This window comes from Pristiophorus japonicus, chromosome 26 (assembly GCF_044704955.1).
Source record: "Pristiophorus japonicus isolate sPriJap1 chromosome 26, sPriJap1.hap1, whole genome shotgun sequence".
In the NCBI taxonomy this organism is placed as follows: Eukaryota; Metazoa; Chordata; class Chondrichthyes; family Pristiophoridae; genus Pristiophorus; species Pristiophorus japonicus.
Genome location: NC_092002.1, coordinates 8,913,465 through 8,929,058, shown reverse-complemented (window position 1 = coordinate 8,929,058; position 15,594 = coordinate 8,913,465). Strand labels below are relative to the sequence as shown.

Here is a 15,594-nt window from a genome sequence, read left to right as displayed (position 1 = left end):
CTGTTCGATCGCGGGCAGGGAACCTGTGGAAAAACCTGCGCGAGCGAAGGTAGGTTTTCTCTTTACTTACCTTGGCCACTGTGCCTTTAAGTATTGCTCCCGAAGCGGCCGCCCGCCCGATGGACGCTTCCTGCAGCCGTCGGATGTTTTCGCCCGGCGATGCTGCAGGGTGCGGAACCCAAGTTTGGGTCCGGGGCGCTACGCACTGTGATGGAGGAGGCCATTTCGGCCCATCGTGTCCGTGCCGGCCGACAAAAAGCTATCCACCCCAATTCCACTTTCCAGCTCTCGGTTTGTAGCCCTGTAGGTTACGACACTTCACATTTAAAAAGTACTTGGATGTGCATTTGGTGATGGTTTCTGCCTCTACCACCCTTTCAGGCAGTGAGTTTCAGACTTCCACCACCCTCTGGCTAAATAAATTTCCCCTCAAAACTTCCTACGAATAACTTTCATCTATGCCCCCTGGTTGTTGACCCTCTGCTAAGGGAAATAGGTCCTTCCTATCCACTGCATCTAGGCCCTTCATAATTTTATACACCTCAATAAAGGTCTCCCTTCAGCCTCCTCTGTTCCAAAGAAAACAAACCCAACCTAGCCAATCTTTCCTCAGCTAAAATTCTCCAGTCCTGGCAACATCCTCGTAAATCTCCTCTGTACATTCTCCAGTGCAATCACTAGTGGTGATCAGAACTGCATGTAGTACGCTAGCGGTGACCTAACTAGTATTTTACACAGTTCAAGCATAGCCTCCCTGCTCTTGTATTCTATGCCACAGCTAATAAAGGCAAGTATCGCATATGCCTTCTTAACCACTTTATCTACCTGGCCTGCTACCTTCAAGGAGCTGTGGACCTGCACGCCAAGATCCCTTTGTTCCTCTACACTGCTCAGTGTCCTAACATTTAATATGTATTCCATTGCCTCGTTAGCCCTCCCCAAATTAATTACCTCACTTCTCTGGATTGAATTCCATTTGCTACTGTTCTGCCCACCTGACCAGTTCATTGATATCTTAGTGCAGTCTACAGCTTTCTTGATGATCAAACCGCACAGCCGATTTTAGTATCATCCGCAAACTTCTTAAATCATGCCCCCTACGTTCAAATCTAAATCATTGATTATATACCACAAAAAGCAAGGGACCTAGTTGTGAGCCCTGCGGAATCCCACTGAAACAGCCTTCCAGTCACAAAATACCCATCAACCATTACCCTTTTTTAAAAAAAGTACTTGATTGGCTGTAAATCACTTAGGGGCGTTATAAGATTATGAAAGGGGCTGTATAAACATCTTTGCTTTGTAAAGCTTCTGCCAGAGACCAGGTCATTGGCAGAAGTGCACTCCCCCAATGGTGATGCATCACCTATTATACACTCAATAAGCCCCGTCAATTAGTGGCTTAAATTGCTCGCCTTGAGTACAGAAATTAATGTGTGTAGGAAAGGAGGGGAGCGAAAGAGCATCCAGCCCTTTGAATAAATTGGTTTAGGAAATGCACACTGATTCATCGGATAGTGTGTAGGTGTTTTCAATCAGTTAAAATGTCAACTGCAAACAAACCGAGCAGCCCAGTCCCCCCTTAAGCACGCAAAATAAAATAACCAACAGCTGGACAAATGTAATTACAATAATAATTGTAACTGCTTGAACCTTGAGGGTTGTCCTGTAGAAGTATTAACTTAAAACTCTGGAGAAATCTGGAGTTATATTCTGATCGCAGGCCAAATTATACCTCCGCTCACTTGTTTGACATCCTAAAAGATGATGTGGATCCGCCAGATTTTATGCTCCATTGTAAGTAGCAGGGACAGGAGGTCGGGTGGTAATAGCTGAAAGATCTGTATTTATATAGAGCCTTTCATTACCGCCGGACATCCCAAAGAGTTTTGCACCCAATGAAGTACTTTTTGAAGTGCAGTCACTGTTGTAATGTAGCCAATTTGTGCAGGCAGGCTCCCCCAAACAGCAATGTGATAATGACCAAATAATCTGTTTGTGATGTTGATTGAGGGAGAAATATTGGCCCCAGCACGCTGGGGATAACTCCCCTGCTCTTCTTCGCAATAGTGCCATGGGATCTTTTACGTCAACCTGAGCAGACGGGGGCCTTGGTTTAACGAAAGATGGCACCTCCGACAGTGCAGCCCTCCCTCAGCACTGCACTGGAGTATCTGCCGAGATTTACGTGCTCAAGTTCCTAGAGTGGGACTTGAACCCACAACTTGCTGGCTCAGAGGTGAGAGGGTGCTTCCCACTGAGCCACTGTCTGACCTACAATGTTGAGTTAAGGCGGTGTAATCGGGATTTCGGTGGGCGATCCCGACTGCTGAAGGTCAGAGTTTAAGGCAAGGCAAGAGAAATTCAGCCTGGAGGGCTCAGAGGTGATCTTACAGAGGCAACATAAAGGGTATAGAAAAAGGCAAATCCAAAAAAATAACACTCGCAATTGAATTTAAAGTACGACACTAAATTTAGGATTGATACCAGGGAGTTCTTCACCCAGAGAGTAATCAACACATGGAATGGAATCCCAGAGGCAAAATTCCTGCCATCATTCAAGAAATAATTCGATGCTGTAACGGACTTTTTTTCCTGAATGGATGATTGAGAATAGTCTGAATGGCCTTCCTCATCCATATTTATACCACTTTGTTAATACCGTGCCCACTTCAACTCTGAAAACACTTGGCAGTACAATTAGACTCTGTCCAAAATTGTGTTATGTAAGAGAGCTGTACAATACTAGTGTACAGTCCGTCACTTAACACTGGTACAATACCGGTGGGGACAGATCTGTCACTATTACACTGGGGTACAGTTATTGTGGTGACAGGTCTGTCACTATAGCACCGGGGTACAGTACTGGTGGGTACAGGTCTGTCACTAACATTGGGGTACAGTACTGATGGGCAGAGGTATGTCACTATAACACTGGGGTACAGGTCTGTTAACGGCAGAGAGAAATGAGAGAAGTAACCTTCATTAGGTTTAGTGTGACTTGGTACAAACTACACCCATGGAACAGCACGTTCCCACATTACAACAGTGACTACACTCCAAAAGTACTTCATTGGCTGCAAATCGCTGAGACGTCTGGTGGTCATAAAGGCACTATATAAATCCAAGTCTTTCTTTCATTCACTTGAGGCCCCTCAATCTCCTGATGTATGCTACACCAATTGGACCATGTTAAAGTGGTTTAGGTTCAGTTTGGACTGCTTTTTCAGAGTAGGACAAGTACCTCACCACTAAAATGCATTATTCATTTCTCACCGATGTTATCTTGGGGAGAAAATGCATTGATATCGCACCTTTGCTGCCATGCCAAAACTCTTCACAACCAATAAATTGCTTTATGAAGTGTAGTTACTGGTACGCAGGCCAATACAATAGCCAATTTCTGCTCAGTAAGGTCCCACAAACAGCACTTGGATAAATGATCTGTCAATCTTATTTGGCGATGTTGGTGGAGGGATAAATATTGGCCCAGGACACCAGAGAGAGTTCTCCTGCTCTCCTTCCACATAGTGCCGTAGGATCTTTTACGCAAGAGAGCGGACGAGGCCTCGATGTAACATTTCATCCCAAAGACGGAGCCTCAGACAGTGCGCCGTTCCCTCAGCACTGCACTGGGAGTGTCAGCCTAGATTTTGTGTGCTCGAGTCTCTGGAGTGGGGACTCGAACCCACAACCTTCTGACTCAGAGGGGAATGTGTGCTGCCCACAGCTGACTCTTCAAAAAAATAAAAGTGATGTGTGTACACCAGTTAAGACAAGGAAAGCATTTTTCTTTAAAAGAATGATTTATTAACTATGATACATAGCACATAAGGCTGTGAAGTTTTTACACCATCCCCATCAAGACAAATTACAATACTTCAGCAAATACATGATTTTCTGCAGGAAGGGAGTCACGAGCTCACCCTCATAGCTTAACCACATGCACTCTGGTTGAACTGGTCCTGACCACCATCCACAAAAAAAATGTAGTTTTAAAAATATTTGTTCCATTGTCTCTAAAATGATTTTAGCCCACCTCAAGGTCTAGATCTATACTGGAAAGGAGAAGGCATTTCTCCGAATCAATCCTGCATGAATAATGTTTGTTTAATTTTTTTTTTAATTATATAAAAGTGACCTCCGCATCATGGATCCTCACAGTCTAGAAGTAAAGGTTCATCGGCTGCGGGGCAGAGCGAGCGAGATGTTTGCCTCGAAAAAGGTCTCAACAGCACTCCTCCCCCAACCTCGATGAAGTCCGGCACGATGGCAGCATGCCCTTCGAGACGGGGCACGATCCAAAAGTCAAAGCGGACACCACACAATGTGTTAAACCGACTTCTGTCCCTCTTCCACAGCGTAATGTACGTTCGCCCGCGCACAAGTGCGTGCGTACCTGCAATGCACCCAAGTTTCCAAATCTGCAGCAGTCCAAAGAGGAGGGGGGGGAAAAAAAAAAATCAGGCAGGCCAGGAATTTGGAGAAATGATTTTTTTTTGAAAATCGCAGGCTTGTATCGCTCCTCTTGGTTGGGCTGCTCGAAGTTGTCGCACTTTAAATGAAGTGCCCAGTCTCCCCCCGCCATCAACACCGATGAAGCCCCCAAGGGCTGTGAATGTCTGAAACGTGGCGTTCCTATGTTCGAAGGCAAGGCCAACACGCTGCACCGTGTTCCTTTACTGTATCCACCAACACAGCCTCAGCTTCCATGTTGCACAGTCGTGTATTGCTTTGTGGCGGAAGGGGTGGGGGGTCCAAAAAAAACCTCCCAGGGCAATTGAAAGCTGAGGAAGTACCACGAGGTGGACAAGGAGGAAGAGGCTGAACATTTGCAAGTTCTGCAGCGCAGGATTCAACAGTTAAAACAACCATTTTACTTTTAATCAAACAATGCGAACTTTCAGTACAAATCGCTCCAGAATCGATGGGAACTACTTTATTAAATGCAACAAAAAAAGGTTCTAGACACCAGTCACTAAAGGATGTGAACCATTAGCCTCTTAAGAATACAACCAACCAGTCTTTACATACAGTTACCATTTCTGTAAAAAGTAACGCCTACCCAAATTGTCAGACCAATATCACATTCCAATATCACATTATATATTCAATACTCGGTTTATTTTTAATTCAAATAAGTGTTAATTAACATATCGAAAACATTTTACAGGTGTAGAGTACCAAACAAGTCAGGGCGTGGCTCTGATCCCATTTTTTTTCCAGCTTACTCAATACAGACGTTGAAAAGTAGCTCATTGGGAATTTGAGAGATTGGGGAGAAGCCTTGTATAGCATTGATCGCACAAATTCCTTTCAAAATTCAAACTTCAGCAACAAACTCTTTGCTTTAGAGTTACAGGTTACACATTTAAACAGGTTAAAAAAAATAAAATACACAGAGCAGCGTTACAAATGAGACCAGGATAACTTGTATGGAGAGAACACTGAGGCAAAACGTCCAGTTATAAAAGCAGTTTGTTTGGCTACATCACCAGATATATAGCGTCATTGAGATCGAATGCAAATAAGCCCACACCTTTTATAAATTAATAAAATTGGCCTTTTCACCATGTATTTTATGGAAAGTACATTTGAGAACTTGGAACAGATCAGAAAAAATTAAAATATCGTGAATGGAGTCAATTTGCAGCTAATTTTGAGGCGTTTTCATTTGAACATTACTGTGGCATTTGAGCCAGCAGTTCCTCGACTGCCTTCCCATTCTTGTCCAGCTCACTTTTATACCCACTGCTGCTCTCTGGCTGGGAGCAGAAGTTAACAAATAACGGTGATAGTTCAGAAGCCCCTGGGTGTGCACTGCTGTGGGAACAAGGAAAATTCAGGTATTCGTACTTCCAAGCAAGGATCCCTACAATTTTATTTGGGGTGTGCAAATCCATTCAAATCCCGCCCGCGTGCAAACAGCCTGCACGGGACCTCCAGAGAGCTGCACGGTGGCCCAGCTTAAAAGGGAACATCACTTCTAAGCCCAACTGACTGTTTGAGCCAAGTACATTTGCTGTACTTTTATGACATAAAAATGCCGTTTCCAATTTATGGATAAGAATCTGCCATTAAGAACAATTTTTAAAAAATGGCTTCTAATTTTGGCTGTCGCACACATACCAAGAAATAGTACCGTCACGACAAACAGCTTCACTCAGCACCACTACTGAAGTGGAGGGTGGAAACCAGCATTAGAAAGAACTGATGTATTCAACATGGTAATTGCTACTTTGAAGACAGATAGCAGTACTTCTTGAGTTTGTTATAAGTTTTTTTTAAAGACTATTGTGGTAGGTGGCAGACAACTAAAAAGGATGCATATTTCAAAATAGGGGAGGGTGAGAATCCAGGAGAGTGATGGGCCACCAGCATGCACATTGTTCCCCTTGCACTCTCCCTGCAGAAAAAATTACCACAAATTCTTGCACAGAAGTCAGTGATGGGCTTTTCCACTCATGGCCTCCAATTAACACATGAACCAATTACACAAATATACATTCATTAATCTATCGTTCCAGTTCAAATTACAATTGGTAATGGCAAGCGAGGGCAAGATTACCTGCAAAGAACCCAGTAGATTAAAGGAAAATAGCTTTGCATTGGGCGGCGGCGGAGCTTTTTAAATTAAAAAAAAGGAACAGATTAAAAATATTATGCTCAAAAGTACAAGTTCAACCTTCTGAGTTGGTCCTCTGTGGAACTGCTGTGCTTTTTTTTTTTTACAAAAACGATGTGCGCGACTAACCTATGAGCCCATGCATTACCCTAAAACACATGCAGTCCCTTTTTTTTCCTCTACAGCCATTGGCGCCATATAGAAAGCAAAGGTGAAACATGAAGCAGCTTGCGGACTGTGTTCGAAGGTGGAGTGGAGGTGTTGATCGCATCTGAACTGATCAGTTTAACAATAAAGAGAGAAAGAGAAAGGGTAAAAGAAAGAGAAAATGGGCGGGACGACAACGACGAGAAAGAGGGGGGAGAAATGATGAGAAAGGGGAAAGACGGGAGAAAAGAGGGGGAAAAACGGATAAAAGAGGGGGACGGGGGGGGGGAGGGGAAGAGGAAAGGGATAAGGGGGGGGGAAAGAAGGAGAGGAGAGAAGAAGATAGAAAGAGAGAATTAATAAGTGAGTGGAAAACAGGGAACATGAACTACCTGCAGAGAAACAGTGTGCAGAGCAGGTGACAGAAACTCACAATGCATTAAATTGAGGACTTCAGCTAATTTGGTTGGAGGCAGGGGAAAGTATAGTTCATGATCAAAGCAGATTGTACAATTTCTATTTTACAGGACTCAACTTATGAAAAACCACAATGATACTTTGCAAACTACAAACGCCCTAGTCCTGCTCTATTTTCTCCCTCTGAAACACCTCATTACATCCCTGGTGACATCATCCACCACATTATAGCTTTACAGCACAGGCACAAGGCATGGTTTTTTGCCTAAACATAGGAAGAAGCTTCTTCCCCACCAACCGCATCTGCTTTGCTTATTTAATACATGTGGTAGACAAGAGATTGCATACCAATTGAGTGTGCATGCATCTCATCTTGGAAATGTCTAAATAAAATAGGCAGAATCATCTTTCTCAGTCAGCAGTGCAAAGTTCAGATTTTAGTATTGATGTTAAACAAAAATATACAAAACAATCCAAGTTCCTTTGCTCAATAAAGGTAATTGTTCTGAATTTTTGTTCTCTCTCTCTCCTCTCCCGACTCATGCTGGGGTGCAATCCCAGGGGCATCAGGATTCTGAGAGCCGGCAGAGACACTTCCATCAGTCTGGCCTGGCAAAGCCAAGTAACGGAGAGGGCAGTGTACCTTACCCAATTGGCCCACTCTTGGTGCGTGAGGATAGACCATGAGTGTTGGCGGGCTACACACACACACACTCCAGCTCGGGAGAGGCAGTAACAATGGCCGAGCTCTGGGGTGCTCACAGTAACCTAGCTCTGGGGTGCTCAATTTTAGCATCTGTTGTAGCGTCTCGATTCAGTCAGTTAATGACTTGGTCTATATGGCTGGCTCGTTCTCACACGGGAACAAATTTACCAACTGAGCCATTTAGTCAAGTTTCATTAATTTGCCTTTGCAGGAGACAAATCACACTCTCCTCAGCTTCCACCAAGTAGTGAAGCCTCTTCCCCCTCCATCCAAACACATCATTGCTGCAGCTATTCCTTGCACATTCATTTCCTAATTGCAACTTAACATCCACAAACAACTCCATTTTGGACAATAGCTGGATCTTAAATCTGCACCGAGCAAAGGACAAAAAGCAGCAGCGTGGACAAATTCCCAGCACAAATTGGATTACAAACCGGCTGAAATAAATTCTCCAGCCACCCCTGATCACCTAGCTCAGGACGAGAAACAGATTCTCCTGCATGCACAACCTGGCATCAAGGAGAGGTGAAGCATGGATGAAAAAATTCATTTGTACTCTGGGAATGCAGTTCAAGAATCAGAGGCACAATGAAGAAGATGGGTAAGTCTCCTTTAGACTCCCTAACAGTTTCCCAGCAACTGAGGTCTCAGGACAGCCCAGCTGCCCTGTACTCTTGGCAGCAAGTGGTATGTGCCCCATGGCAAGTAACAAAGACCAAGAGATTTCAAGAGAGAGTTCCAATTGCAAAGTCTCAGTCACGGATTAGGAGATAAGAGTATAAACCCAATCTCTGCATTCAGGTGACAGCACAGGAAGCAAGCCTATGACCATCACCTTAGAGGCACAGTTTTGTAGTGTGGGCTCACTAGAAACTGGGTTGAAACAGCCCTAAACTAGGATTCTGAGAGCCATCAGAGACACTTCCATCAGTCTGGCCTAGCAAAGTCAAATAACAAATAACAGAGGAGAGGGCAGTGAACAATCAATCGTGCCACCAGTCCTGGAGTATACACACATTGAAAAGAACTTTTATAGTGAGAGCAAATAAAAGCTACCACATACAAAATGTAAAATACTGCAGATGCCAGGAATCTTTTATAGAACTTCATCCTTTTTGTTGGGGGGAGGGGGTGAAATGGAGAAGTTTGATAATTGGTGTACCATCGCTTAGACAGATGCTTATTTGTTGGTTGGGGGGGGGGGCAGAAACTAACAGAAATTTTGGGGCGGGGATGGGAAAGAGGCAGATCCACTGGCCAAAGTCTGCTTGCCCGTAAAAACTGAAAAGCTGCACCTAATATTAAAAGAGGAACATCTTTGATGTTTCTCAGGTAATAAAGTGAACACGATATGCATCTTGCAACTAAATGCACCGGATTCAATTTTATCTTCATATTTACACAAAACATCGCGGCCAAGCTACATAAACACCACAAAGCAATGCATGGAGCTACTTTTTAAGACCGCTGGAGTTTTCTTTCCGTGTCTCTCCCAAAAGATAAACAACACTTGCTATTTTGGCGTAAACTTCACTTCCTGCTCAAGCCTTTGGGTTCAGTTTCTTGGACTCGTTTGCCTCGAAGCTGCACTGACGCGTGTGCAAATACGCTCGGTTTGAAATTCCTCGGCCCCGCACTTCTTCCTTCGTACCCAGTGAAAACAAAATGGTTTTAATGCCTTATCTGAAGAGACGAACGAACAAAGGAATCTTGTATGAACACGCTGAGCACTTGTGCGCCAATAGGGCAATGTTAAGACCATTTCATTTTTGGTGCTTGAAGAGGGGAGGGAACAATTAAAAATGGTGAGTAATTTCAGTAAATTACCACATTCTGTTATCATTTTGAAGAACATCCTTCAGAAGGGGATAATACCACAACAAACTGAGCTTAAAGTGCAAATTGACACAACAGGAAATTGTGCAAAAATCCCAAAACTACAAAAGTGTTAGAGCAGCTAGGATATGATTTATTTCAACTACAATTACTGCAGAAAGCTAAATGCATTGATAAACAAGATACTGGATTCATCTGCAAACTAAAACCTCTTTTAGCTCATTTGTAGTCTAAAATTGCCATTACCGTAAAAATCTAGGCTCCCTCTCGCTCTGCAATGTAATTTATGCCTCTTCAAAGTCCAGTGAATTGCACCATCCTGGGTATATCTGTAAAGGATTAGGGGTGCAAGATTGGCATGGTTTGGCTTGACCATCCTCTTCCTTCCCTCCGGGAAAATGTCTATTCTCCCGCACATCTCTTCTCGTCTTCTCGTCTAGCCAAATGCTATCGGGTTAAAATCAGGAAACTCACCATGTTGTAAAGCCCAGGTTTATTCCACAATTCTATCAATTCAGGACACAAGAACATGAGCTAACTCACAACAGCACAGAGTTAGAAATTTCTGTAGTGTGACTAACTTAAGAGGAGGGAAAAACAAGACACGATGATTATCACAGCTTTTAACACCTGCCAGAACACTGGCACCGACACAAAGTGATTTCATCACATCTATGCAGCACAAGTTAATAAAGACACAGTTTACTGACCGAGTGATGGTCCATAAAAGTGGATGCTTGCTGGGTCATGGCAACAAGCGAGAGAGACACAGATGAATTCAGCAGCTCTCCAGCACGGAAATGATCTGCGGCAGATCAGAGAAACCCATCTCAGACAGGCCCTTTCCCAAAAATGATCCATTTCTGGAGTCGCAGCCAGGCGAGAGGTGGAAGGAACAAATCTAGTATTAGCATTAAAAGAACCATTTCCTATTCCCACCTGAAGACAGATTTGCAAGATGCCAACGTGAGCATTCTGATTTTGGGGGTTAAACAGGAGTAAAACCTGATAATTATGTAAAAAGCGAATTCCAAAATGAAGTTACCACCCCATAAAGCCCAGTTACACCAACGTGTCTGTAGTTCAGATTGGACGCTGACAACTGCTTTGCTGTGCTTTGCACAGGGAGTATCATTTCTCCATATGGATGGGGAAAATCGATGTAGAACAAACCAACATACTCTTACTTCGCTGCTATATAGTTGAATGTATTTCCACGGGGCATGGGGGGGGGGGGGGGGAAAGAGACAGAGAACCCAAAATTCAGCAAATGATGCACGTTACCTACTTTTGGTACGACTTATTTTATGAAGACAATTGCAACAGTTTAGTGAAATGTTTTATCTTACTTTCCAAACTGGTTTTGCTGGCCAAGCGTTCAGATTGCGAATACGGTTTAAATTTAGACCCACAAAAGCACAAACTTGCTTGGAGCTGATTTCACCCAATGTTTTGATCCAAATTCAGAGGGAGATAAACATAGAAAATTTGATGGCCTATTCAACCTCAAAAGGCAACTTATCCTTCCATTCTTCTCCAAGAAAGCACCACCCAACTAGGAAAGGAATACATGTCAAATGCTGCATGCAATGCAGTACAAGGCTGGCTAGCTATTCAGTATTAAATCATGATCAAATTTGTCAAAATCCATTTTCAGAAACGACCTATGTACATTAGCTGGCCTGATTTTTGCTGCAAAAAGATTTGACAGTTCAGTTGTGTGAAGTGCTGCGGTTTTAGATGTGACCACACCAAATCGATTTAAAAAGTGGCCCCTAGTTTAACACTCGACTGAGGTCCACGTTACTCGTTAGCCCCACTAGCTTCTAACTCAGAAATGCACAAGTTGGGAATGGAGAATCTCACCGGGACAAAGGCTGCCTTCTTTAAAAGCAAGATTTCACAGCGAGGGCAGGCCTCACTGATGACCAAACCAGCCAAAGCTCAGCTCAACCAGCTCAGAGTTTAAAAAAAAAGGGGGGTATTAGCGTTCGTCAGCTCCTAGTAAAAGATGGGTTCGCGACCTCACTGTAATCAGCCCAGTTGCTGTGTAGTGCCATGCAATCCAGACAATCAGGTGACATCAGTTGCTAGAATTCAGATGCGTTTGCCCAATGCAAAAATATTTTCTGCTCCCTCACAATTCTAAAACACATCGCAGATTGTATCAGAATACAATTTAATTATTTTTTCTCTAGAAACAGTTATTTGATTAATGATCCCAGATTTTCCAAGTTAATGAATCAGCAACTCTCGATGGCTATACGACTCGACCCTCCCCAATATCCTCCAGTCATACCTGGGAAGCAAGGACTGTGCCAACACATTGTAAAAATTTTGACGTTGAATCAGAACAATCTAATTCTCAAACATTGAGATATACATTTCTCCCTACCACCCCCCCCAAATAAAAACAAAATTCGAACGACCGATTAGCATCTTGTACAAAAACAATGGATCGCTGGGTTGTCCACTTCATTTTTCGCTCAGTCAACACGCACAACACTGACTAGTTACAAAAAGAAACGCACAAACACGTTACATTTTAGTGTTTGTTCGGTTATCGGAGAGACCATAATTTGTACGTACCATACCCAAGCTGACAGAGCCTGCTGCTTAGAGCGACAAAGTGTTTCAAAATACACTCACTGGCACAGCCCTATTGGGGGCAGGGGGAACGGAGATGCTGAGAACACACTGGCCAGGTAATGATGAATTTGTCTCCTGACCTTGAAGTGCATGATTTGCTACAAACTCTAGTCAGGTGCTTAACAGTTCAAAGAACAAATCACGAAAAATTATGGTAGTGTTAACGATCAACAGTGTACTTCATAGCTACTGCTGCTCTGGTGAACTCTCGCATTTGTAGTGTCATGTAGTGTAGGTTCCCGCACATGGGGCTGTGGAATTCGGATTAAAAGATAAAAACACTCAAATTATAAAAGTTTTGAGAGGACCCTTTATGCTGCCTTCACACTGAGCCTTGAAAGTGAACTGGTTCAGGTCTGGAGTTGCTTGGGCATCAAGTTTGTAAATGCTTGTTAGTCTCGATTTCCTTCCACACACTCCTCGTCCACGCTTTCCCCCCGCCCCCCCCAGGCACTGACTGGTGCTGAGGTATGATTCATTGGGCAGAGGCCACCCTCCAAAAGCTCACCAAATTCAAGCAGAAGCCGATTTGGCAAACTAAACCAGCGAGGCTATTCAAGCACCGGGGCTGGGAGGGGGAAAAGATCACAGCCAAGCTCAAATGAGTCCGTGTATACTTGTTTTTCAAGCAGAGGTCAGTGGATAGACGTGTCTTTGTGGGCCACGTCAGAAATGCCACTCTCAAGGATGGTTATAAAACATTTAGTAATAAACCGTGCATGTGCTAACATGCCGCACAAGCATTTTAATTATTTTCATTGTTTTCCCCCCCGCAGCCCCCCCCCCCCCCAAAAGCTATTTCAGAGGAAGCCACATCCTAAACCACCTTAACTACTGCCAGGACGGATGGGCAGCACCAGTCACGACGCGTTTATTAACTTAACAGGGTGGGGTGGACGGGACCCTCCAACTATTTACAGTTATGGGAAAGTAGCACGTCCAGTAGCCCAATCTTTTTAATTCCTTCAAAAAAAAAAAATGGGTTTGACTTGGAGTTGACCAACAGTTGGCAATGAGCTCATGCATTGAGAGGCTCCCAATTGGCACTGTACGCAAAAGGAATGAGTCATTAAGAGCAAGAGGGGCCCCACTAAAAGTGGCCCTGATGACAGGACAGGTGTGGAAAGAAGAAGGAAAAGGATAAAATCCGGGGAGGAAAAACCCCAAACAATCCATGGCAAAAAAAATGATCCCGAACAGCTTCAATCGAGAACCGAATTGGGCATTTGCTAACCAGAACTGATCAAGCTAGTGAGAACGAGGCAAAAGAGGCCCTTAAAGTTCAACAGATGCCAGCCGGAGAAGCTGTATCGCTATTGGGAAAACCAGCATCAAATTTCTTTTTTTTTGTTGCACAAAGCACTTCATGCAGCTGCTCACATAATTGTTATACAGACAAACCTCTTTACTACAAGCTCTACAGAACCTTAGGATACACACAAGTTTTCATCAGTACAAGTTCTTTTTTTTTTAATAAATGCCCCAACGGTTAGAATGGTTTCCTCCCCAATGTACCATCTTTACAGATGTACATCTACATGCTGGGCTTGGTCATTCCACCTAGGATAACCGCTTGCATTCACACCCTGCATTGGCAAACAGTGGGTGGCGAGGCTGCACCCACCGGGCTTCGCAGACGCCTGCTGCGAATTCACAGTCCACGGGAAATGTGTGTGTGTTTTTAATAAAGGTTAAAATAGCAGCACGTGATCTGAAAAAAAAACAATTCTCTAAGCACGAGTTGGCACTACCCAAAATTTTTTTTTTTTTTTAAAAAGCAACTTTCTATATTGGCTTCGAAGGGAATAAGGTTTAAATTAAGTAAGTGGTAGAGTTTGTCTGTATAATTAACTGTTTAAATGTTGTGCATTTTGAGAAACTATTCTGTTGCAGAACCTGTGCTATTTGTGTATTTTAAAAAAAAACAAAGCCCACCATGAAGTCATGGGCTGCTTTCTTTTGCAGTCAGTACTTTTCTTTCAAAAACTGCAGTGCTTGGGTGTTTAACCAATTTCCTTAGTGCCACATCACTTGTTATAAACTACGACCACACTGTTCTGCACAACAGAAAGGGCTTCCATGACCCAAGGCAGTCTCGAAAAGAACCCAGTCACGATATCCGGTATGTTTTAATCAACCAATTCACAGTTTGCTTGGCTGTTCCGTCTGCAGCGGTGTTTACAGAGGTTGCTGAAGTGGCCTCTAAGGTGTCGGGGGAGGCGACTGTGGGGGTGAGGGGATCATCGTCACCGGCGACGGGCACTGAAAGGCAGTGTTCGAGGTGGGGGAGCTGGGGATGGCACTGATCAGTTCCATGGTTGACCGGTCGTAAAAGAAGAAAGGGCACTGCTGGATGAAGAGCTCGATGATGGTCTGGTACGTCCTAGTCGCCGTCAGCGCATCCATGGTCTGGAAGTCGGGCCTCATGAGTGTGGGCCAGAAACAGATCGAGAGGTTCTCGCTGTTCATCAGATTCAACTTGCAGTTCTGACTGACCCTGAAACGAAACAGAACCCGGTTGTCGATACCATACTTTGATCACAGGTCGCAAAGACAGACATCTTCAAAACATTTCGCTGTTCCTTGCTGAAAGCAGCCTGCTTACTCCCAACGTCACTACCTGCTTGAGGGTGGGGAAGGAGGAAGCCCCCTCCAGCGCCCTTTCCCTCGCTACTACAAACACACCTAGTTTCCTCTCCCATCTCCCAAGACCACCTGGAACCCAGGAGCACGAGTCCATACCACAAGAAATTAAACACAAAATGCTATAAACATGCAGCACGTCAATCAGCATCTAAAACGAACACAGGAAATAGGAGCTGGAGTAGGCCATATGACCCCTGGAGCCTGCTCCACTATTCAGTAAGATAATAGCTGATCTTTAACCTCAACTCCACTTTCCCATCTAATCCCCATATCCCTCGAGTCCCCTAGAGTCCAAAAAAACCTCTCAGTCTTGTATATACTTGTATGCACCCACAGGCATTTGGGGTTGAGAAGTCCAGAGTGAAGAAATTCCTCCTCATCTCAGTCTTAAATGGCCGACCCCTTATCCCAAGACTGTGCCCCCAAATTCCAGACTCTCCAGCCAGGGTAAATAACTTCTCAGCATTTACTCTGTCAATCCCCCTCAGAATCACATATGTTTCAATGAGATCAATTCTCATTTTTCTAAACTCACAGGTTAACACTTCAGGGTAACCCTTCATCA

The 15,594-nt window shown here is 44.0% G+C and overlaps 1 protein-coding gene across 2 annotated transcripts in view; it reads right to left on the bottom strand.

Annotated features, from left to right (window-relative positions):
* Positions 1–3,840: 3,840 nt before the first annotated feature.
* arhgap35a (Rho GTPase activating protein 35a) overlaps positions 3,841–15,594 on the bottom strand; it is a 170,488-nt gene continuing 158,734 nt past the window's right edge. For both annotated transcript variants that reach the window (XM_070867775.1, XM_070867776.1), the window contains one exon: positions 3,841–14,880. In XM_070867775.1, the coding sequence (XP_070723876.1) occupies positions 14,586–14,880 (295 nt within the window). In that variant the 3' untranslated portion in view covers positions 3,841–14,585. The remainder of the gene's footprint in view (positions 14,881–15,594) is intronic.